Raw genomic sequence first — 24,478 nt, 5'->3', positions numbered from 1 at the left:
AGGTCATAACCTTTACGAGGACAATCAGAAGCCTTATGGTGTGCTATCAAGAAGCCTTCTCTTCCAAGGTCTAAGAACTCAGTTTCTTACTAATTCAGGCTCCTGATTAGGGAAGCACATTCTCATCTGAAGGAAGAAGACCTTGCTTTGCTGAAGGTAAGGACACATGAAGTGAGAGCTGTGGCTACTTCAGTGGCCTTCAAACAGAACCGTTCTCTGCAGAGTGTTATGGATGCAACCTATTGGAGAAGCAAGTCAGTGTTCGCATCATTCTATCTCAAAGATGTCCAGTCTCTTTACGAGAACTGCTACACCCTGGGACCATTCGTAGCAACGAATGCAGTAGTAGGCGGGGGCTCAGCCACTACATTCCCATAATCCCATAACCTTTTTAACCTTTCTCTTGAATACTTTTTATGGGTTGTACGGTCGGCTAAGAAGCCTTCCACATCCTTGTTGATTTGGCGGGTGGTCAATTCTTTCTTGAGAAGCGCCGAGGTTAAAGGTTGTGATGAGGTCCTTTAGTATGGGTTGCAGCCCTTTATACTTCAGCACCTAAGAGTCGTTCAGCATCCTAAGAGGACCGCTACGCTCAGTAAGGAAGACGTACTTAATAAAGGCAGAGTAATGGTTCAAGTCGTCTTTCTTACCAGGTACTAATTTATTTTATGTTATTTTTGAATAACTAATAAAATAAAATATGGGATACTTAGCTTCTTTGTTAACATGTATGCTGGTCTCCACCCACCACCCTGGGTGTGAATCAGCTACATGATTATCGGGTAAGATTGATATTGAAAAATGTTATTTTCATTAGTAAAATAAATTTTTGAATATACTTACCCGATAATCATGATTTAATTGACCCACCCTTCCTCCCCATAGAGAACCAGTGGACCGAGGAAAAAATTGAGGTGGTGTTGACAAGAAGTACTGGAGTACCTGACCACAGATGGCGCTGTTGTGTTCACCCCCACCTGTATAGCGATCGCTGGCGTATCCCGACCGTAGATTTCTGTCGGCAACAGAGTTGACAGCTACATGATTATCGGGTAAGTATATTCAAAAATTTATTTTACTAATGAAAATAACATTTTTTGCGAGGCTGGAAGAACATTGTGATCGGAAGTTGTTGCCGCTGCTTCTTTTTTCGATCCAAGAGCATTTTGTAGGGAGTCATGTCTTCATCGATCTTGTTGCAGAATTGCATCGAGCGAACCATATCCTCGTCCCACTCTTGCAACATTTCTTTCAACTCCTTCGCATGATTGCAGGCCTTGGCAAGCCGTTCTAACGTTAAGCCCGTTTCTTCGACATTTTCTTGGGTCTCTTCCTGGGTATCACTCTCTTCTTCACTTGCCGATTTCGTCAGGTCTTCGAGGTCTGCGTCAGTTAGGGGCTGGGAATGGCAGTCCAACAACTCGTCGACGTCTTCAGTCGTCATGTCGCCAAACCCGTCACCTCCAATTATGGCAGCCAACTGCACAGATTTGCGTATTGCAGAGTGTTGGATTTCCGACGGAGTAAATCCCTTGTCGTCGTAAACAATATCGGGCCACAACTTCTTCCAGCTCGCATTCACGGTTGCAGGTTTCATCTCTTGAAGTGCCTTCTGAATATTCTGCAGGCACGTGGCTATGGTGTACTGCCGCCAGTACGCCTTCAAGTTAAAATCTTCATCCTCGTCATCTTGGGCAGCATCCACACACGCAACGAGGTCCGCCAAGGTGTTCTTCGTGTAGAGGGCCTTGAACGCCCTGATAACCCCCTGGTCCATCGGTTGAATTAATGACGTGGTGTTGGGTGGCAGGAACTCAACCTGAATGCCCTCATGCGACAGGTCAGTTGCGTGTCCACCAGCGTTATCCATAAGGAGAAGGATCTTGAATGGCAAGCCCTTCTCTAAGAGATATTGGCTGACTTGCGGGATAAAACACTGATGGAACCAGTTGGAGGTCAGCATCTTTGTAATCCATGCTTTTTGATTATGCATCCAGTACACGGGAAGGAGATTCTTATTTTTATTTTTCAAAGCGCGAGGATTTTTCGACTTATAAATAAGCCCCGGCTTTAACAAAAATCTAGCAGCATTGCCACACATCACGAGGGTAACGCGATCCTTGAATGCTTTAAAGCCAGAGGCTTTGGCTTCCTCTTTGAACAGGAAAGTTCGCGACGGCATTCTCTTCCAAAACAAGTCAGTCTCATCCATATTAAAGACTTGTTCCGGCTTGTATCCACCTTCGGCGATAATATTCTTGAACGTCTGGTTCACGTAAGTTTCAGCAGCGGCAGTGTCAGCGGAAGCAGACTCCCCATGCAGGGAAACGCTTTTCAGGGCGAAGCGTTTCTGAAACTTCGCGAACCATCCTTTGCTGGCGGAAAAACGTTTCTGAGGCTGGGAATCAGTGGATGTCCCTGGTTGAGGATCATCTGCATCATCATCATCTTCAGCATGGTTGCCGTCGTCGTCTTTAGGTTCCTTTGCAGCAAAATTCTCATATAAGCTCAAAGCCTTTGTTTGGATGGTGTTCATATCCAACGCTATGTTCTTCTTCCGGCAGTTGGCAATCCACACAGCTAAAGCACCTTCCATGCGTACGATCGTTTTATTACGCGTTGTAACGACTCGCTTCGCTGATCTGCTAAAGGTGATTGCAGCCGTCTTTCTAATGTTCGCCTCGTCCTTCTTGATATAGCGAACAGTAGATTCGTTGATGCCAAAATGGCGGCCGGCGGCCGCGTAACTTCTACCATCTTTTAACATGTCGAGAAGCGTAACCTTCTCAGCTATCGTCATCATCCTTCGGTGGCGTTTAGGCTCACTACCAGCCTTAAGAGAAGCAGAACGCTTGGGAGCCATTACAGTAGGATTTACAGTACTGTAACAAAAAGTTCAACTTAAAAAAGTCGCACACAGCACAGATTCACACACTTAAGAACGTCTACTCAGCGATACGCGGTAACAGAGAGTGGACGATCCAGCCCCGCGAGAACTTAGATGCTGCGGGTAGGAGATGCGGGCAAAGGGCAAAACACCAATCACAGGCTAGATAACAAAATTTGAGTTCTGATTCGTCATCTATCAGCGCTTGAACCAATCACAACCCGTCTTGCAGTACTATGATGCGTAGGTTACCTACTCATAGAAGATGCCCCGCGCATACCGAACGTACGTAGATTAAGTAAATACCGTAATAATAATAAATAATGATAATAATACTGTACAGTAATAATAATAATAATAATGATAATAATAATAACAATAATAATTTTATTAACAACAACAACAATAATAATAATAATAACAATAATAATAATACAGCTTTACGTACGCTATTTTACGCCTCTCTCTCTCTCTCTCTCTCTCTCTCTCTCTCTCTCTCTCTCTCTCTCTCTCTCTCTCTCTCTCGTACGCTTATTCGAAATGTGATTTTTGCAACAAAGAATATTATTGGATGCAGTACTACGTATGTATACATACAAAAGATTCATGGAAAAGAAGCACATCCATTACAGTACACCATTCTAATATGGTATGACTGCATCTGATTTGCGTTTCATGTTCGATTTAATTTTACTACGTACTGTATACAGTACTGAATTATCGTATGATCACATTCTCTTTTCGTGTTTTATTTCTTTCTGTGCTGAATTATATATCATATGTAATGCAATGAACAATCAGTAAGAACAGATATTACTAATTACAGTATTAATGGAATTACAGGTAACAAAATATCGTATTTGGTTGTCTTCAGATTTCGCGGTATTTTCGAATTTTCCGGAAAATCCGCGATATGTATATATATATATGGGTTATGGGAAAACCCCGCGAAGTGGTGAATCCGCGATTGTTGAACCGCGAAGTAGCGAGGGTTCACTGTACCTGGGCGCTACCTGCGCGCCCACGGTCTCCTGCGCGCGCTCTCCTGCTGTGGACCCTTCAGACTCTTCACGCCCCACATCTTCTCGCCGTAGATCTCCTGCCGGCCAGTGCTCTCTTACGTGTCAGCGCTCCCCTGATCGTCAGGTATCTCCTGTGCGCAAGCGCACATCTGCGCGGCCAGGTCCTGATGCGCGCCAACGTTCGCCCGCGCGCCCACGATCTCCGGATCTGGGTGCAGGCAAGGAGGCTGTTCCTTTGCCCCTTCGCCGTCGATCTCCTACGCGCCCGTAGACCCCGCCCACGCGCCAGCCTTTGCCTGCGTGCCATCACGCGTGCACTCCTGTGCGCTCCTCTAGACCTGGTGGAACCTCTGCGCGCCCACGAGAAGTCTCCGGTGCAAGCCCACGAGTGTTCGCCCCTACGCGCCACTTCACCTTCTGGTCCTGCAGCCCAACTGGTAGCTCCCGACCACGCCACTACGTGTCTGCGATCTCCAATGCGCCAACGATCTTCTGCGCGATCCTTCGCCTGCGCGCAAGGGCTCTCCAACGCGCTCGCGCGCCCTCACATCGGATCGCCTAAGGTCTCTTGCGCGCCCACGCGCTAACTCGCCTGTGTGCAACCGTTCGCCTTCTCGGCCTACGCACTATCACTCGCCAACGTGCCATCGCTCCTCTGCACGCCGTCGTTCTCCCGGCCGCCAGCGCTCTCCCCTACAACCACGCATACCTTCACCTGCGCGCCCTCCCGCCCACGCACGCCCGTGAGCATGCGCACCAACGTTCGCCCGCGTGCGAACCCGTGATTTTACCATCGCGCGGCCCCGACCGCGATTCCCGCCGGGTTTCGCAGCACGGGCAACCTTGCGAGTCCTCGGAAGCGGAGCGTACCTCCGGATCATTGTCGTCGCGATCTCCACCGCGTAAGCGCAGAGCAGCGCTCTTGCAGGAGGAGGAAGATTCTTCAGAGAGGTCTAAGGCAACACCCTTCTTTTCAGGCAGGCCCTGTGGTATCCACTCCTAAGGATCACCCGATCCCCTTCCCTCCAGCGGGAGCCGCTGACACCGCTTATGTCAGCCGTCAGCCTTGGTTCGGGTCTCTAATCAAAGTGGTTGTCCAGGCTGTTAAGCCGGCCCTCGCTGATCTAGGCCTTAAACCAACGGCAGCCTCGTCCCCGCTGAAGAGAAGGAGAGGACTGGACTTCGTGGTAACTTCTCCTAGGGTCAAACTGGCTCCCAAGAAGTCCGTCTGAGGGTTTCTCCTTCCCCTGTGGACGAAGCCTTTCCATCCTCAGGAGAGTCCAGCGAGGTGGGACATTCTCCCACGGCACCAATAGGAGGAACCCCACCTCGAGTAGGAGAATCGTCTCGTGTGGGAGCAGCGAGGAGCCCTCAGACTTCTTTACTGGAGTCCTGTATTCCTCCTAGGAGGGAGCCCAAAGACTTCGAAGACTGTCCCTAAGTCTTCATCTCTGATTTGACCAGAGCCAGCAAGATCCCAAGAGAACGTCCGCGTGTCCCCCCAAGTAGAGCAGCTGGGGACAGGAGACTTTGCTGCCAGTCCACAAGGAGGAGAGCTGCACGAGTCGGAACATGCCTTCTGGCAGGTCCTGAGTCTGATGAGGCAACTCAACAGGTTCGAGGTCCCAGAGACTGTCCCTCGCAAAGGCAAGGATACGGTTCTGGACCAACTCTACGGCACAAAAAAAACCTCCGAAGGCCAGTGCAGCTCTGCCCTGGTCCCAGGGGGTTAAGAGCGCCAGAGACAAGGTTGAGAGCCAGCTCTCCTCGCCTCCTCCAGCCGTTCCTCTGCCAGCAACAAACTCCTCCCACCTCCTCGTGTACAACAGAGGAGGTACTTCGAGATCATGGGGGAGTCTTGTTTAGCTCTTCCTCTCCACCATTCTGTGGAAGAGCTATCCAGGGGAATTTCTCTTGAGAAAATCTCCGCCCGGCAGGTGACATTCTCTGCTACAGAGATCTTGAGCCAGGAGAAAGTCGCAAAGTGTGCCATGCAGGCCACTTCGTAGCTGGATGTCTGGCTGGGGTCTCTGGACATCCTGTTGCAATTCTAGGACTTGTCCAAGGAGAGCACCAGGAAGGCCATGGAGACTTTTCTCCTCTTGGGCACGCGCACCATCGAGTTTCTAGCTCACCAACTTTAGAACTTGTGGGCAAACTCGATCTTGAAGCGTCGTGATGCGGTGACCGAGAGGTTCCATGCGAAGGTCCCAGCCGTGGATGTCTGCAAGCTCAGACACTCTTCCATCCTTGCGTGTCCACCAGTGGGGGGATGCCTGCAGAGTTGCGTGTTCAGGTGGCAGTAACTCGGGGCCGATTCCTGGACAATCTCTGTGATCAGCCAAGGATATCTCATCCCGTTCACGGCATCTCTTCCTCCCCTGACAGCGAATCCAGTGTCGTTGAGCTCCTATGCCATGGGATCGGCAAAGGGGCTAACCCTTCGGGCAGAAGTCGAGACCATGCTCAAGAAAGATGCTCTCCAAGAGGTTGTCGACGGCTCTCCAGGCTTCTTCAGTTGACTCTTTCTTGTAAAGAAGGCGTCTGGAGGCTGGAGACCCGTCATCGACCTCTCAGCCCTGAACAAGTTTGTCGAACAAACTCCGTTCAGCATGGAGACAGCAGAGACGGTCAGACTTGCAGTGAGACCGCAAGACTTCATGTGCACACTGGATCTAAAGGACACGTACTTCCAGATCCCAATCCATCTGTCTTCCAGGAAGTACTTGAGATTCAGCTTAGACAACAAGATCTACCAGTTCAAGGTGCTGTGTTTCGGTCTCTCCACAGCACCGCAGGTTTTCACCAGTGTTCACCCTGATATCTTCGTGGGCACACAGGATTGGCATCCGTCTCCTTCGCTATCTGGAAGGAATGATAACAGTTGTTCCGTAACCTAAATACAAACCACGCTATTTACATTGGGTTTACCTTTTAGCGTAGCTGAAATGCGAGCCATTAGAATTTAACGAGGGTGTATTACCCCCGCGCTAGTTAGCGGGGGGGGGGGGGGGTAGGGGAGTAGTAGCTAGCTACCCCTCCCCCCCCTCACACACCGGTGAATGCTCACTTTCACTTTTGGCTCGGACATGGACAGACGTCTCTGTTTTTGTCCTCGCTTGGCAGCCATTGTTTGTTTTGTCTTTACTTAATCACTTACTTTTCTTTTACTCAATATATATGTAAACATTTTCTCATGTTTATGTAAATATTTGAGTATAGAAATCAGTAAGTTTCCTTTTCAGAGTTTGTGCTTGTGTGTGTAGTGTACGATATCTCCGTGGAGCCCTCGGCAGTAAGGCCACCATGGTGTAATTTCATGGGTAGCGATCAAGTTTGACTTCGGTCTTTTTCTCTCTCTCTCTCTCTCTTGAGGTCGTTCCCCCTTTTACTACGTTACTTACTATGCCTTTGTAGCCTCCTTCCGTGGGGGGGGGTTGGTTGCTACGCCGTACGTTTTGTCTCAATTAGTTTATGAATCTAATTGTATTTGTTGATTCTTCAGTTTTGTAGAACGATTCCTTTTGGGGTTTTCGTTTTTTCTTTAGTGTTCATTCATTTTTTTTTAATTACATAATTACATAGTTACATAATTATAATTGTTATAATTCTGTGTTGGTTACAGCTCTCCTTCCGTGAGTGTAAGTGGTTGTGAGGGCACGTGCCTGTTGTATAATTCTTGTGTTCCTTTCCCTCGGGATTCCTCTTCGGAGCCTTCCCTGGGGAATCAATGTTAACTAATGATTTTGTTTTATTTTTTTACAGTTACCGATCTAGTTCGTTTCTGTAATGTGACTATGGAATGAGCTGTCTTGTTGAGGATTGGGGTTTCGGCTGTTGCTGCCTCCCCTATAGATCTTCGTCAGGGACGTGTTCTCCGTCTTCTGGAAGTACTCCTGTGACGACTGACAGCTCTCCAGTTCATTTCAGAACTCTCAGGAGGTTTGCCTCCTTGCGTGGGTAACTTTCCTTCCGAGGGAAGTTTTTCCTGTCCAGGCTTGAGTTTTTCCCCTTTGGGGGGTTTTTCTCTTGCCCTTTTTTTCGTGCGACTATGCTCTTGGTGCTGAGTGGTCGTACCTGCAGTTACGCTCAAAGGGCTGGGCGACTGCAGGGGCCCCTCTTCGGAGGATTGCTCTTTTTAGGTCACTGGTTGACCCGTCTCTTCTACGAAGTGTTTCTCTTTTGTTCGTGAGAGAGTACACTCATAGAGACTCCTCTTCGGAGGACTCTTCTGCTGTTGTTGCTGTTGGCCTCCTTCGCCGTAAGTCTCACTGTCCGCTACGTCGTAAGGGCCTCCCTTCTCCCCATAAGGGTGCTAAGAGGCGCCTTTTTGAATCTCTGTATGCAGCCTACAACTCCTTCTGACCTCGTCTTCCAACGGGCAACGGTCTTCCCGACGGACAACGGTCTTCCGACGGGCAACGGTCTTCCCGACGGACAACGGTCTTCCAACGAACATCAGTCTCCCGACTGACAGACAACGGTCTTCCGACGGACAGACAACAGTCTTCCGACGGACAGACAACAGTCTTCCGATGGACTTCAGTCTCCCGAGGGACAACGATCCCTTCGGGGCAAAGGGTTGCCTCCCACGGGGGTTCTTCCCTTGCGTGTCAGGGTTCCCCTGCGCGCCCTTCTGCTGTGTTCTCTCCTGCTCAGTGTTAGCGCACAGGCGCTCTCCTGCTCTCCTGCTCTCCCGCTCAGTGTTAGGGCACAGGCGCTCTCCTGCTCATCAGCGCTTTCCTGATCGCTAGCGCTCTCCTGTTCGTCAGCGCTCTCATGATGATGATCTCTGCTGTTCCTGTTGGTTCCTGTTACGCGCCCTGTGCGCCCACGTTCTCCCTCGCGATCTAGAACTTCGGTTCAGGTCTTGGACGAGGACTCCTCTTCTACGCACAGGCTTCCACGCCTTGCCTTCTGCTCGCCAGCGATCTCCAGCTTGCTAGCGACCATAGGCGCGTCAACGTTCGCCTGCTCGTCAGCGATCTCCTACGCGTCAACGATCGCCTGCTCGTCAGCGATCTCCTACGCGTCAACGATCGCCATCAATCTGCCACGCGTGTCAGTTTCCCTGGACACCATCAGTAGCGCTCGCCTGCCGTGGATCACGATCTCCGGTAGCTGAGTCTTGTCGTAGATCTTCCTCCTGCTTGCCAGCACTCACCTTTACTTCTGTGCTTCTGTGCGCCAGCTTTCTTCTCGCCTGTGCACATCTGCGCGCCCTTTTCTGCCACGCATCAATGGGCGCCAACGGTTTTTCTGACCGTCTAGGATCGCCTGATTAACAGCTTGCCTCAGCGCTCACCTTCCTGATGCACCTGCGCGCCTTCTTTTAGCGCGATGCGCGCTAACCATCGCTAGTCTCTCTCGCGTTGGCAATCGCCTACGCGCCCGCGCGATTCTTCACCTGCGCGCTAGCGTTTTGTTAACGCATCACCGCTCGCCATAGCTTTCCGACGCGCCAACGCTTTCCAACGCGCCTTCACTCGCCTAAGGGCTATCGCTCGCCAGAACGCGCCATCGCTCGCCAGAACGCGCCATCGCCCGCCTACGCGTCATCGGTCTCCCGACCGCCTGTGCTCACCCACGTGCCTGCGCATCCACACGCCCACGTGCCTGCGCATCCACACGCCCAAGTGCCTGCGCATCCACACGCCCACGTGCCTGCGCATCCACACTCATGCGCGACCGCGCACATGCTCTCCAATGTTCGCCCGCGAGCGAACCATCGGTTTTCAGTCGCGCGGTCCGACGGTGTTCCGTCGCGCGGTCCGGCGGTGTTCCGTCGCGCGGTCCGGCGGTGTTCCGTCGCGCGGTCCGTCGGTGTTCCGTCGCGCGGTCCGGCGGTGTTCCGTCACGCGGTCCGGCGGTGTTCCGTCGCGCGGTCCGGCGGTGTTCCGTCGCGCGGTCCGGCGGTGTTCCGTCGCGCGGTCCGGCGGTGTTCCGTCGCGCGGACGGGCGGTGTTCCGTCGCGCGGACGGGCGGTGTTCCGTCGCGCGGACGGGCGGTGTTCCGTCGCGCGGACGGGCGGTGTTCCGTCGCGCGGACGGGCGGTGTTCCGTCGCACGAATGTCGGCTTGATTCCTGCAGTATCCATTGCTCGCCTACAGGTCATCGCTCGCCGATCACCAGCTCTCGCCCTCCTTCTGCGCTTCTTCACGCACTTTCGTTTGCGTTCCCGCGCATGGGCGCTTCCACGTTCGGCCACGCGCAAACCATTGATTTACCTTCGCGTGAGCGCCAGGGCGATTGCGACTGCAATTCCCGTTAGGGTTTCGCAGCATGGCCAGCCTGGCGAGTCTTCTGGAGCGTATTTCCAGAACACTTCCTCACCCCGTAAACGCAGAGCATGGCACATGCAAGAGCAGGAAGAATCTTCAGGGAAGTCTGACCAACATTCTTCTTTCCAGAACTTGGTTTAGCCCTTCCCCGTCATTCCCTGGAAGAGTTTTGCCAGGGAGCTTTCCGTTCGAGATTTCTCCATCGGCCAAGGGGTGACTGTGACTGGTTTACCCCTTCCTCTTCTCCATCTCGTGAAAGGAGCTTATCAGGTCTTTTCCCTCCTCGGTTGCGACCCGAGGTTTTGTTCAAGGAAGCTACAGGAAGATCATGGGTACTTTCCTACTCTCGGGCTCAAGCACCTTGGCGTTTCGTCGCCAAGTTTCGAACTTGCGGGCAATGTCGATGTTGGACATCTGGACGCAATGACCGAGGGCTTCCTTTCGGGTGTCTCATCCGTGGATGTCGACAACCTCAGACACCCTTCCATCCTTGGGAAGAGCTTGTTTGTGCCCAAGGACAGAGACATAGACAGCGATTGTGCGGAGGAAGTCGACTTCCGTTTTCACTCCTCCAAGGCGCTTTCTTCCAGACCCTGCAGGGCTCCAGCGTCTCTTTCTTTCTGCCTCGTCGGCCAAAGTTTTTGGACCGGCTACGACAACTGAGACAAGGTGTGCTATAGCAGTCCCCTCCTGTCAGGAACAGGTAGCACGGGAGGCTCTCCCGGGGGGGCATAATCCTAGAGGGAGCGGCAGAATTCATGAACTCTAGAATTGCCCCCCCCCCCCCCTTGCAGGTTTCACACTGGGAGGATGCCTAAGGTTACTCATCCGGATAACATCTTCCCGATGCCGATTCCTGCACGATCTCTGTGATCAGTCAAGGATATCGCGTCTGCCGTCTTTGTCAGCGAATTCAGTGTCTCTGAACCTCTATGCCATAGGGTCGGCAAGAGTTTGCCCGTTTGGGCAGAATGGTTCATGCCTTTGGAGAAGGTCCTCCATAGGATCATCGACGGCTTCACCCCCGGCTTCTTCAGTCGATCCTTTCTTGTAGGAAAGTTTCTGAGACGGGTATTCCGTAGTCGACCTCTCAGCTCTGATCAAGTTTGTCGAACAAACTTCGTCCAGCGTGGAACAGCGGAATCGATCAGACTGGTAACGAGGCGACAGGACTCCTTAGGCCCTGGATCGGAAGGACGGGTATTTTCAGTTTCCATTCCATCCATCTTCCAGGAAGCTCTTGGAATTCAGCCTAGACTACAGGTTTTTCTCCAGAGAACTCTCCCTGCTTTTCTCATGGCCGCTCAGGAGCAGGCTTCCTCCTCCTTCGCCTTTTGGAGGTCTGGTCAACTCCGGTAAGCTTGGGTTTGACCTTTTTCAACGCCGGGACAAGCTTCCGGATCCTTACCATGAGTGGGGTTTCATGGTAATTTGCTTGGAGCCTTCTCTTATTCGACCTCAACATCTGGAGTACCTAGCCATGATTTTGATTCAACGGCTGTACCACGTTGGATACCCCGCTTCTCGTCCGTCCAGCGAGGTTAAGCAACGTCGGTTCTGGTCGGTACTTGGATGGGTGACCGCCTGGGGACGCCAGATTCTGTTGCCGCCTTCTCCGAGCCTTCCCTTCAGTTGACTGTGGCAAGGCTGAGGAGAGTCGCAGTCCCTGTTTTCAGTCAGGCAGAGCTTTCAGCCCTACCTTGGAACATTTCCTAGGTCTCTTTTCCTCATTGACCCGTCTAAAGTTCTGAATGGTCGCCTCAGGATAGGTTCCCTGTGGGGCAGCCCAAGTTCCGGTGGTTTCAAAGCAACGATTAACCGGACTTTCTGGCCGCTATGGGACCAGCGGAACGATTAGACCTGCAATGGGTGTTGACCTATGGAACCTCTTGATGGGAGTGGATATCCTCGTCCTTTCTCCCCTTTTTTGATGCGGGGGGGCATGTTCCGGTCCAGACCTATGGTCAGGACCTGAAGGATACCTCTCCATCATTCAGGCAGGCTTATGGGCCGTAGTCTGGCCCCTTTACAGATCCTACAGCTCCTGCCGAGTCGCTCCGTGCGCGACGACTTCATGGTACTGGCGTGTTCTAACCAGCAAGGGATGCATTTTCATATCTTCGCATCTTGCAGTAGAGATACTGAGATGATTTAAGATCCTCTCAATACCACCATCGGCTCGCGCATTCCGGGCAGAGGAATGTTCTCTCCGACTTTCCGAGCAGAGCCTTGTAGAGAGAGTGTACCTGGGGGTCTTTGGCCTTGAGTAACCAGCAAGTCCTGGCCTGGGGGACCTGATCGCGACAGCTTGGAACCTCAAGCTTCCGCTGTTCTTCCCCCCCATCTCAGACCCCGAGACTCTGGCAAGATGCATTCCGGTGATGGTGGGACAACATCGACACCTGCGTCTTCCCTCCTTTGTTGTCTGTTGAGAATGGGTCTCAACAAGACCAGGTTGTCTGTCAACCTTTCAATGGCCCTGAGAGCTTCACTGGGACTATACGCAGAACGGTTTGTGGACCCTCTGCTTCCCCTGAAGGAACTCCCGGGAGAGCTTCTCCCACGGCACAGACTACTCAAACAACCACACTGCAACACACTACTCAAACAACCACACTGCAACACACTACTCAAACAACCGCACTGCAACATCTTTCACGAACCGGGGCGTCGCTTCGGCTTCATGCCTGGAGACACTACGCCTCCTCCTCAAGAAGAGATAACCCGCTACAGTCGCGGGGCGGAGGTCACGTCATCTGCGATAGTCATCCGCAGGGGTCTTTCAGGCGAAGTGGAGAGTCTTCTGTGGTTGGTGTCATGGGAGATATACCTCTTCCCTTGAGGCCTCTTCTCCAGCAATAACGATCTTATTGCTTTACGGCGGGAGGAAACTCCTTTCCGCTCTCGGCATTGTAGCCTGTCGCTCAGCCTTTCCCGGACCTTCAGGCTGGAAGGAATAACTTTTTCCTTCCCGCTGGACCTTTCCTCGCTCATGCGAAGCTGCGAACGTCCCTGCCGTAGTCAGAGTGAGACCTCCACCATGGAACATGGCTCGGACTTTTATAGTCCTTTAAGAGATCTTCTCAAGACCTTTTACGTCAGGCCTCTGATCGTATTCCGTCTTGGGTCTCCTGCTCACTCTGGCCGCGGCCAGTGTGTAAGCAATCTTCTTGGTCTCGTACGACTCCGCCCTTTCTGAGGAATGGGGGAAGGCAACATTCAGGTTCACTCCTGAGTTGTTGGCTAGACTCAGAATCTTGGGGACCTGGCCCTTAGGTCCAATTCCTTCAAGATTTCGAGTCACCATTCTTTATCGGATGTCCCAAAACCTTCTCCTTCTTGCCAGTAAAGGAATCGAGAGGTTAGCTTCGGGAACAGCAGCAGTTTGTCCTCACGTGCAGCAGGTTTGGGAGCACAAGAAGGACACGGGAGAGTCACCAGTATACCTCTTCAGCTCGGACTCAAGGACATTCATCTCGACCTGAATCCAGACCCTCCCCCGTCACGTCGCCCTACAGCACGATGTCGGATACATCGCAACGTCCCTCGCCTTCGAGTAATACTACTCTGTGACGCAGGTGCTACAAGCTGGAGTCTGGAAGCGTTTAATGACCTTCGCAGCCCGCTTCCTGCAGGGCGTGACCCACAGGAGTTTCGATACGTTTCTATCGCTCTGTGGTGGCTACACAACAGCTGGTCTAACCTCAGGCTCCTTAATGGACAGGTAGCAGAAGGTTGAGGGCATTGTTATCAGGTTTTAGTCTGCATGAACGAAAGAAGTATGTCTGGCCCTTACTTCTTTCTTCATCATCCCCTCTACTGGGAAGCAGTATCCTGGTCTCTGCATAGCTGACCTCGAACCTCTGCAGGTAAACCATGCTTCCTTGTGTTCCGAGTATTGAGTCAATACTGTCGCATCCCCCATCCCCTGACGAGGTGGTATTGGGAACGTCCTAACCCAGAGTTCCTTCTGGAACTCCAGGTCAACTGCCTAGGATGGGTCACACTTCTTCCTTCACACACAAGCTTATGTAGGCCACAGAACTTCTGAGGTGCAGGGACTCGTTTTCTCGAGTGCGACTCACTCGGATTCTGAGTCCACAGGTAAAGCCAAAGCCAGTATGGCTGGGGACTTTCTACCCTTCCTAAGGGGTAAGTCACCCAGTGTAAATAGCGTGGTTTGTATTTCGGTTACGGAACAAATGACAAATTCGAAGATAATTTGTATTTTTCCTAACCATACAAACCTTAGCTATTTACATATATTTGCCCGCCAGCCCTGTCCCCAAAGACAAGTCCTACCTCTTAAGTGAAAGTGAGCATTCACCAGTGTGTGAGGGGGGAGTAGCCAGTTAACCCCCCCCCCCCCCCCCCCCCCCCGCTAACTAGCTCATGGGTAATACACCCTCGTTAAATTCTAATGGCTCACCATTTCAGCTACGCTAAAAGGTAAACCCAATGTAAATAGCTAAGGTTTGTATGGTTAGGAAAAATACAAATTATCTTCGAATTTGTCATATTAAAGCACTTTTTAGAGGGCACAGAGAGCTGTAAACAAAATAAAAATAGTGTGTTTCATAACATGCAACCAACAAAGCTTTCTTAGACACAAACCACTTTTTTTATTCCATTGTCTCCTCCTACAGGAGCGCATACGGCAAATCATCAACCTCCTATAGGTGCGCTGACGAGTGTTCATGCAGGATTCCATGTTGCTCAGGCACGTTGGCGAGTAGACCCTAGCTTAGCAAGAGTCTTATGCAGTGTTGCGCACCCAACCTAGCAAGCTCCTTACTGACGGGGGCCTACTCGTGACTTCGGTTGCAATGTGCGAGTTCCTGACTCGCAGTACACACTCATAATCTGATACTACTTTGGTAGCACATGCACGTACACAAGTGAAAGCTACTTCAGTAGCTTGCCAGCAATCACTTGCTCACATAACAACAGTAGCATCACTTCTTGCAACCTTTTCAGTCCAACCTCGAGAGAGGAAGGACACAAAGTCTGTTCCCAAAAACTGGGCCTTGAGACTCGAGGTCCCTCCTCGGAAGTCTGTTCGAGGTTCGATACCATCCGTAGCGAGATAGGAGTACAGTCTCCCTCCCAGGTCTCAAGCCCTGCTAAGGACATTCCTGACAACTTTTACCTACCTCTAACTCCTGTGGGTGTGGGCTTGGAAGTGGATGATTATTTGGACGGGAGTTCCAAGTCTTCTGACCAATGTGCTGACTTGCCAACGCTAGCTAGTCCTAAGATCTCTCCTGGGGGGCGAAAGGAGATGGATCACGTCTTTAAGCAGGTGTTAGCTGCATGAGGAAGATTAATTCCATGCATGATCCTGCTTCGGTAAGCCCTGAGGGAAAGGATACAGTCCTCCTCTATGAAACCCAGAGATCCATCAAGACTAAGGTAGCCTTGCCTTGGTCTAGAGGGGTCTTTGGGTCTAAGAAGAGTGTATTTGCCCTAGTAGCAGGAGTATTCCAGTCCGTCAGAGTAGGGAACTCAACTTGTTTGCTTCCTCCACCTTATATACGACAGAGGAAATATTATGAGATAATAGTTGATGATCCATTTCTTATGCCATTGGACCTTGCTATACTGGCATTGACAAATAACATCACCTTTGAGAAACTGGCAGGACTGCTAGTAAATTTCACTGTGGCGATATCCGGAAACATCGAACGGATTGCAATGTGCTCTTTGCAAGCCATTTCATGGTTGGACTACTGTCTTGGCTAAGGTGGGAAGCGCTCGCCTCTGGTGAAACACTAGGGTTAAAAGAGAGGCTCTAACGACCCTAAGAAACTAGCTTTTAAAAAGCAGGCCCCAAGCAACTTTTTAGCAGAGACGATCTTGGGGCAGAAGAGGCAAAAAAGAAAGAGGAGGCAGACATGGTTGCTCTCGATTGGGGTGTTGGATTCCTCCTACCTGTACACCGGTGGGAGGATGCATACAGAGCAAGTGGCAGAGGTGAATGACATCTGGGGCCGAACCTTGGTCGGTCTCCTTCCTTCGATTTTACTGTTGACTCATTCTTGTTGAAAAGGCATCTGGAGGGTGGAGACCATCCATCAACCTCTTGGCCTTGAACGAGTTTGTGCAAGAGGGACACTGTGGAAACAGTCAGACAAGTTGTCAGACCAAAGGACTTCATGAAAGCACTAGATCTGAGAGATTCATGCTTCCAGATTCCAATTCATCCATTTTCAAGGAAGTGCTCAAGATTTGTCCTAAACGAATGAACATACCATTTCAAGGTGCTGTGTTTCGGCCTGTCCATAGGCCCCTAGGTTTTCATGAATGTTTTCTCCCTAGTGTCAATTTAGGCTTACAAGAATGGTGCCAGGGCAAAAAAAAGAGACCCGAATTGGTGGGTGCTAGACATTAGCCTCCTCAGGGGAGTAGACCCTTCTCTCTCCACCCCTGGAATTGATGTTCTTCACAGATGCATCAAAAGAAGAGTGGAGGGACTCGCACGTTGCAACACTTGGTCTCCAGATAGTGGTCCAATTTCGAGCAGCATTGCCACATAAACCTCCTGGAAATGAGAGTAGTCTTTCTGGCTCTCAAACACTTCCAATAGTCGCAACAACTATGCTATCTAGCTTTAGAAATGATAAGGTGGAGGAAAGACAACTCATTAGTCTTGTCAGCCCGTTTCTTCCCGAGTAAGAAGAACATCCTAGTAGACAATCTGAGCAAGAAGACTCGGATAATTGGCTTTGAGTGGTCTCTGAATCATCAGCTAGCCAATTAAGTCTCGACTTTGTGGGGTTTGCTGACCATAGATCTTTATGTGACATCTCTAAACAGGAAATTTCTGGTGTAATGCCCCCCCCAGGACCAGATACTCAAGCTCTTTGCTAAGATGTCTTCCAGCATCATTGGGATAATCTAGATGTCTATGTATTCCCCCCCCCCCTTTCAGCCTAGTAAGGAGGCTGCTGCTCAAAGTAAAGGTATGGTAAGATCTGTCAATGACCCTCAAAGCTCCTATTTGGTAGCATGCAAAATGGATTCCATACCTTTTACATCTGTTCACAGTTGCTGAGGGAGCTACCACCTCTTCCCAATCTACTCAGATAACCACATGCAAAGATCTTCCAAAAGGCATTGGTTTTGCCACAGCTTCAGGTCTGGAGGTTATCCAGAAGCTCCATTCCAAGAGAGGCATTTTGCAGGCAGTTCCGAAAATATGTCTGGATACCTCCGCGAGTCATCTTCCTTTATCTACCAGGTGAAGTGGTTAATCATTTGTGGTTGGTATCGTAGAAGAGGTATCGCTCCTCTCGACGCCACTATCCCAGTGATAGCGGAGTTCTTATACTTCCACAAGGAAAAACTCTGCTCAGTGTTGGTGGTGAAAGTCTACTGCTCAGCCTCGCCTTTGGACTGAAAGGAGTTAACCTTCCCTCCTTGATGGAATTATCTCTCATATGGAGTTTTGAGCGTTCTTGCCCTCAGCCGGAAGTCAGACCACTTCCTTGGAATGTAGAATGTGTACTACGAACCGTGAAATGAGCACGATACGAGCCGTTGTTACAGTCATCAGACTGCGACTTGCCACTTAAGATGGTCTTCCTTTTCTCCTTGGCCTCTACTAAGAGAGTGAGCTAGTTGCATGGTCTTTCTTACGATGTTGTAAATTCAAGGGGATGGGGACAGGTGATGTTCAACTTCATTCCTGAGTTCGTTGCAAAGACTCAAAATCCGGCTTAGCAGATCCTAGATTCAGGCCCTTCCGTATTGAGAGTTTTCGTTCTGTTATTGATGACTCAGATCAACTTTTACTCTGCCCTGTGAGGGCAATGAGGAGTTACATTAAACAAACCACAGGGGCTCGCCTGCTCGTTAACAAGTTGTTGGTGAGCATGGGCAGGATCAAGAGGAGAGTCATTAAAAATACTATTTCTCCTCCACAGGGTAGTAGACCCAAAGCTCATGATGTTAAGGGCATCATTTCATCCCTAGCATGAAAAAATAACTACTCTGTGGCACAGATTCTTTAAGGGGGTGCTTGTAAACATTGGACAACCTTCACAGTCTACCACTTACAAGACGTAACCCACAGGAACCTGGATACCTTCTCCATAGGTCCCGTGGTGGCTGCACAACATGTGGTTTGATGCCTCAGCTTCCTTGTGGGACAAGTGGCAGGTGGTTGCTGCAAGGAATGGTTGAGTGACTGGTATCATCTTCCTTCATCTTCTCCTCTCTTGGGTAACAACACCTGTGGGACTGCAAAGTTTTCCTTCGCCTGCAGGTAATAACCATATCCCTTGTGTAACCTGATGCATGATGTATATTTATGTCTCCGTCTACTTACGAGAGGCACTCGGTCAGTGTCTAGATTAAGTAAGTGGAGTGTGCATCACTCCAATAATCCTTACCTGGACAAGTCACAATACTTAGTTCTCTCACACAGACCAATTGCCCAGTCCGTCAGCTCTCGCTCACATGAGAGAGTAAACGAGGGTGAAAGGGTGCCTCTAACAAGCTCGTTCAAAGCACAGAATCATACTCCGGGTCGAGTTACCAACTTGTTGGAGAGTTTCATATAATAAAGAGCGAAAGGTTTGTAGGAGGTGCCGGAACAAATTTGAAAGTAATTTGTATTTTTCCTAATTTCACAAAACTTGTAAGTCTTGTAAGTGAAGTGGTGTTGTTGTTTACCTAGTTAAAAGTCTTATGGTTAGTTCAGCTTTGCCAAAGTAATATTTTCATATAATGAAGAGCTCAATGTTTGTGTGGTTGGAAATATACAAATTACTTCTAAATTTTTTATGTTAACATCAAAGTGATTATGCCTCTACCTGCGTGAGTGGGGCATACCCTCCACCTATCATCAACTATTGTACAATCACCTTGTTAAAAGTTAAAACGGCTGTTTACAGCTTAGCCAAATTTTATTCCTATCAAAGGACTCGAGTTTGTATCGTCAGGAAAGATGTAAATTACTTTTGAAATTTGTAATTTTGTGGAAGGTCTTTTATGATAACTTATTTTTTTGCAGGAGGAGAAAAGGAGATACTGGAATCTTTCAAAGGAAGAGAAAAGGAGATCCTACCTTTGTCGTGACAAATATGTGGAAGTGAAGGATATTCCAACATGGCCTGAGTTTTTCAAGTCTAATAGTTATTTGATCAAAAAGTTGGAGCTTTCCGATTCTTACAAACAGCAGTTACTGCAAGGCAGTAAATACGTTGCTGATCCAGAACTTAATGAGAAAATATCAATTTTTGAGGGGGATATAACTGCATTAGAAATTGATGCCATTGTTAATGCTGCTAATAATAGCCTTCTGGGTGGTGGAGGTGTTGATGGAGCTATTCACAGGGCAGCTGGGCGCTTATTACTTGCAGAGTGTCAGACCCTTAATGGGTGTGAAACAGGGGATGCAAAGCTTACTGGAGGTTACAACTTGCCAGCAAAAGCAGTTATTCATACCGTAGGACCTCGGGGAGAGCATCCTTCATTATTAGAATCTTGTTACAAGAGATCTTTGCAAGTTGCCTTGGAGAATAATATTAGAACTGTGGCCTTCCCTTGTATATCAACAGGGATTTATGGATATCCAAAAGAAAATGCTGTACAAGTTGCTTTACCTGTTGTCAGGACAATGCTTGAAGCTCACAGGGGAAAATTTGACCGTATAATATTTTGTGTTTTCCTCAAGGATGACAAAGACTTTTACTTGCAGAACCTTCCAGTTTTCTTTCCATTACCTAAATTGTAAGGTAGTAATATCCATTTTTATTTCCTGTGTTTTTTGGGGCTGTGTTTAGAACTATCAAAGTAAATGTCTTTGGCCATTATATTCATAATGAACTTTTAGATAACATATCATATTTTATCTATAAAGTAGTTTAATTTTATTTGAATGATCAGTGTAATCATTCTTAGGTAAATGTAATGTGAATGATGTACCTAAATGATAAAGAAACCGTGGAAAAGCAAGTAATATAGTGAAAGTTAAAAATATAATGAATTAATATAGTGAAAGTTAAGAATATATTGAATAAATAGAATATATACTGAACAGTATTTAAAAACATTTTGTTACATATAAATTTCATGTACTACCACTATATTCTAAGGATAGTTCTTTTCATTTAAAGAATTTAGATTCCAAAATCCTGAAATCTTGACTACACTAGGGACTGATAATAGTTCTGAAATCTGTTATCTGCATAACTGTTACTAGTATTATGCCATTTTTCCTTAATAGTCAGCATAGTGGTTATACCAGTAGTGTAGCTCTCTTGAGAACTGGCAGCTGTGTTGATTGATTTGGCAGAGAAAAAAATATAAAAATGATGTAAGATCCATGTCTAGTTGTTTCAAGGGATAATAAGATTTTTTTTTTTTTTTTTTATAGATCTATAAGCAAAGTGATTTTAATTGTTACTTTATTTTGACTTGTATAAGATCCAGCTTATAGTGCTACTGTTGAGTGATTTGTTTGTACAAGAATACAAACCATTGTCTTTTAATAAGAGTGTGATTTTAGTGAAACTGGAATGACTGAAAAGAATTTAGCAAGGTATCTGTAATTATGGGCTGATGACGGTAAACCCCACCTACTTCTCAGTCAGCTAGTAACTCTGTTTTGATTTTGGCTGCAAATAGGACACGTATTCTTGCTACCTCTCAAATTTGGGCTGTTCTAATCTTCTTGCTTTTTTATAGATTAATGGATAAGTGTGCAGAAAGGCTGTTGTGTTTGTGTAAAACTATGATGAAATTAAAAATATGGGCATACTACAGTTGTTTTCCAGGTGAGGTGTAATTGTGTGACAGGTTTATTTTCAAACATGCCCTTGATTTCATCATCCTTGTGCATTTTGCAGAAGGCATCCGTTTATACATGTGGCTGTATGACACCTAAGACAACCTGAACCTAAAGAGTGTGCCATCAGCACGAGTTTTTTTCCTGCCACCAGGATACCATAGTACCACTGCAGTGTCTTCCCGACTCCCACTTCTCCTGAAGGGGCATTGACAGGTTGGGCATGTGTTGGTGGTGTTTCTACTGCTCTTGAAGATTTTACAGTGGTCTCATCGTCCATGAGAGCATTATCATTGGTTTCCAAGATGTTGATCCCGAAGAAGGCTGGCAAGAAGCATGTATGCTCCTCATCTTTGTTGAATCCTTCAGACACTGCTACTTCCATGAGAAAGGAAAAGATATCATCGAAGAAGTACAGGAGGACGAATTGACAGGAGTCCCCCAGAATTCTGACCTGTCTCCCTGCTTACGCTTAAAGAGCGGTGGTGTGCGACCGAGAAACAACCCAGATAGAGAAGGTTTCTTGGGATGCCATAAAGGAGCTTACACTTCCGCTGTTGGTGCTTGGTGTTGTACTGTACAGAGCACAAACTGTCAATCTGAATCTGGGCCATGGCCTTTCACCTCTTTCCCTGGACAATTGAGGTACACCATGGTTTCTCCACCTAAGGCTACTTTGGTCCCGTTGACTAAGTTTTAGGGTAAGAGGAATCATCAATCGGTCTCCTGACTTTTACCAGTGATGAGACATTCCCTTGTTATCTTTATTTGGAATAAGTTCCTTATTCTCATCGTGTTTGTCACTGTGACCCCCTAGGCTATGTGCAGTGCTTCCACACACTTGCAAGAGGGAAAGCAGCACCACCTTTTAACTGTTCTTTACCCGTGTGACCAGTCCAAGCACCTGGAAGTTGCCATGCATTCGTGTGACTGGGAAGAAGGACCAGTATCCACCCACAGGACCTTTGATTTAATAATGCATTATATTTTACCAACCCAAATTTTTTTTTTTGAGCTTGCTTTATGAGTCAAGCTTGACTATTGGGCTGTTAAATCTCTTCCTTTTGATAATGATAACATCCAGGACTGATCAGAGTGCTTTCACAAGCTTTTATCTCTACAAACCCACAGTCCCTCAAGTTAAAACAACCCCCCCCCCTGCAAATCAGAGGCCCAAGGTCAAAAGATAGTGTGTGGCTGACTGGCAGATGGGAGGTGCTTCCCATCCACAGCCGGTAATTATAACAAAATTATCTTGTTATATTTATAGCGCCATTCCAGTTTGCGAAAGTCTTACTCCTATTAAAGGACTCAGATTTTTAATGCTAGAAAAAATACAAATTACTCTAAAGGTTTTCTGTAATTCTAGACGTGCAACTTTGTATAATTTATTGAACTTTATTTTTTTTAAATCAGACTATTGACTGTTATAATATATGTAATAAATGCTTATGTAAATGAATCAATAAAAATGATATTGAAAAGCAATAAAGACCTTTATAATAAAAAATATTTGGAGAATGAAGTAATGTTTACTTCTCTGCACAGGCTATACAATGTACAGGTATATAGTATTGGACCGTGTAATAGCAAGAGAGGAATGATGTTAATCGTACAGTAATGTGTTAATGGCTAAAAAGAGGTTTGTTCCGTAACTGGAATACAAACCACGCCATTTATTAGGGGTATTACTTTTGGCGTAGTTGAAATGACGAGCCATTAAAGTTTAGCGAGGGTTAACTACCCACACTGCTAGTTAGGGGGGGGGTTAATGGGGGGTAGCTTGCTACCGCTCCCACTCACACACCTGTGATTTAGCTCTCTTTACTTTTGGCTCAGATGGTGAATGGACGCTGCCACTCTTCATCCTTCGCCTTTATTGGACTGCCATTAATCTGTTTTTGCTTTTTCTTTGTTCTAGTGTGTGTTGACTTCTGTAAGCATGCGCACCTGCCCTGGACTCGGAACTTTTATGTCGGTGGTAGAGACCGATCCCCACACCCTTTGTCCCACCTGGTGAGGTCAACGGTGTGATTGTAACAATAAGTGTATAGTGAGTGTAGGGGGTGGGGTGCCTTCCAGTGGGAGAGGTTTGGGCAACGGCGGAAGAAGTCTAAACGGGATATTTCTCCTTCGAAGGGGGAAAAACCCAAGGTCTCCCGACCCTCCTCCGAAGCTCTTACTCGTTCGGTCTCTTCCGAGAGACCGTCGAGTAGTAGCGTAGACTAATTTAATATTGGCTAACTCTGGTCCTCGAGAGATGGTGTTGCTTCCCCTAGCGAAGTGGCCCCACTTCTTCTTCTCCCCCCCCCCCAGGTGAAGCCTTGTCAATAACTTCCCTATTTCAGGTTTGGTCGTCCTTGGGGCTCCAAGGTCCTCCCCCCAAGGAGTCTGTTGCAAATCATACACTGGGGTGCTAGTGTGCAGCAGTCATCGTCGCCGTCGGAGGTAGATCCTCTGGCCCCTGTCAACGTTGTGGTTTCAGAGGTGTCGCCTATGATCTCATCCATTTTGCCGATCGTTCACGATCTCCTTTGGTGGATGTTCGCCCTTCCAAAGGGCACATCCTGGTTCCTGATCTACCTACCTGCCGACCTTCCATCGCCGATCCTGTTCCCGGTAGAGCCCCTTGAGGCCCTACCGAAGTGCACAGCTGCGCACCATCACTCTTCAGCTCGCCAACCTCCTGCAGTGCACCAGCGCTCACCAGCAGCCCGTCAGCACTAGCCTGCTCGTCAGCGCTTTACAACGCTTCGGCGCGCCCCTTCACCTGCTTGCCCTCATAGACTGCAGCTGCAACATGCGCCTACGCGCCAGCACTCTCTTGCGCGCCAGCGCTCTCCCGCACACCAACACTCCTGTGCGTCATCGAGCTCCTGCGTGCCAGCATTCTCCTGTGCGCCAGTGCTTTCCTACACGCCATCACTCGCATGCGCCATCATTCGCCCAAGCGCGCGACATCACTCGCCCGCACGTATGCGCCATATGTCTCCTGTGCGCCAGATCTTGCCTGCACGCTCGCCCACGTGCCAGCGCTCTCCCAAGCGCCAGATCTCTCCCAAGCGCCAGATCTCTCCCAAGCGCACCCGGCACTCGCCCACGCACGCGCGCACCAACACTCACCAGCGCGCCACCACTCGTTCACGCGTGCAAGCCAGCTCTCACCCGCGCACGTGCCATCGCTCACCACGAGCACAGGAACTGCACTCGGTCGGGTCACCATCGCCTCACTCCCCTCCCCGCAAACACCTTTCAGCGCGCCCAAGGAAAAAGGGGAACAGGCTTCTGCAGAGGGGTTCAGGATCCCAAAACTGCCTTCTTCTAAGGCGGACCCACCTATAAAGGAAACTCCTCGTAGGGAACCTTCGGTCTCTTTCTCTTCAGGGGATCTGTCTGAGTGTATCGGTCAGTCAGCAGCCATGGTTCAGTGCCTTAGTCAGAGCTGTAGCACAGGCCGTCAATCCTGCCCTGTCTGTCCGCTCATCGGAGCAGTCTA

The 24,478-nt window shown here is 48.8% G+C and overlaps 1 protein-coding gene across 1 annotated transcript in view; it reads left to right on the top strand.

The window, feature by feature from the left end:
• The window catches only part of LOC137639498 (macro domain-containing protein PG1779-like), a 52,574-nt gene extending 30,100 nt beyond the window's left edge, over positions 1-22,474 (top strand). The window contains exon 2 of the mRNA XM_068371769.1: positions 19,207-22,474. Coding sequence (XP_068227870.1) covers positions 19,207-19,929 — 723 coding nt within the window. The 3' untranslated portion in view covers positions 19,930-22,474. The remainder of the gene's footprint in view (positions 1-19,206) is intronic.
• Positions 22,475-24,478: the final 2,004 nt, after the last annotated feature.

The sequence above is a fragment of the Palaemon carinicauda genome, chromosome 1 (genome assembly GCF_036898095.1).
Source record: "Palaemon carinicauda isolate YSFRI2023 chromosome 1, ASM3689809v2, whole genome shotgun sequence".
In the NCBI taxonomy this organism is placed as follows: domain Eukaryota; kingdom Metazoa; phylum Arthropoda; class Malacostraca; order Decapoda; family Palaemonidae; genus Palaemon; species Palaemon carinicauda.
Note: the sequence above shows the minus strand (reverse complement) of the source record. Positions and strands in the feature narration are given on the sequence as shown.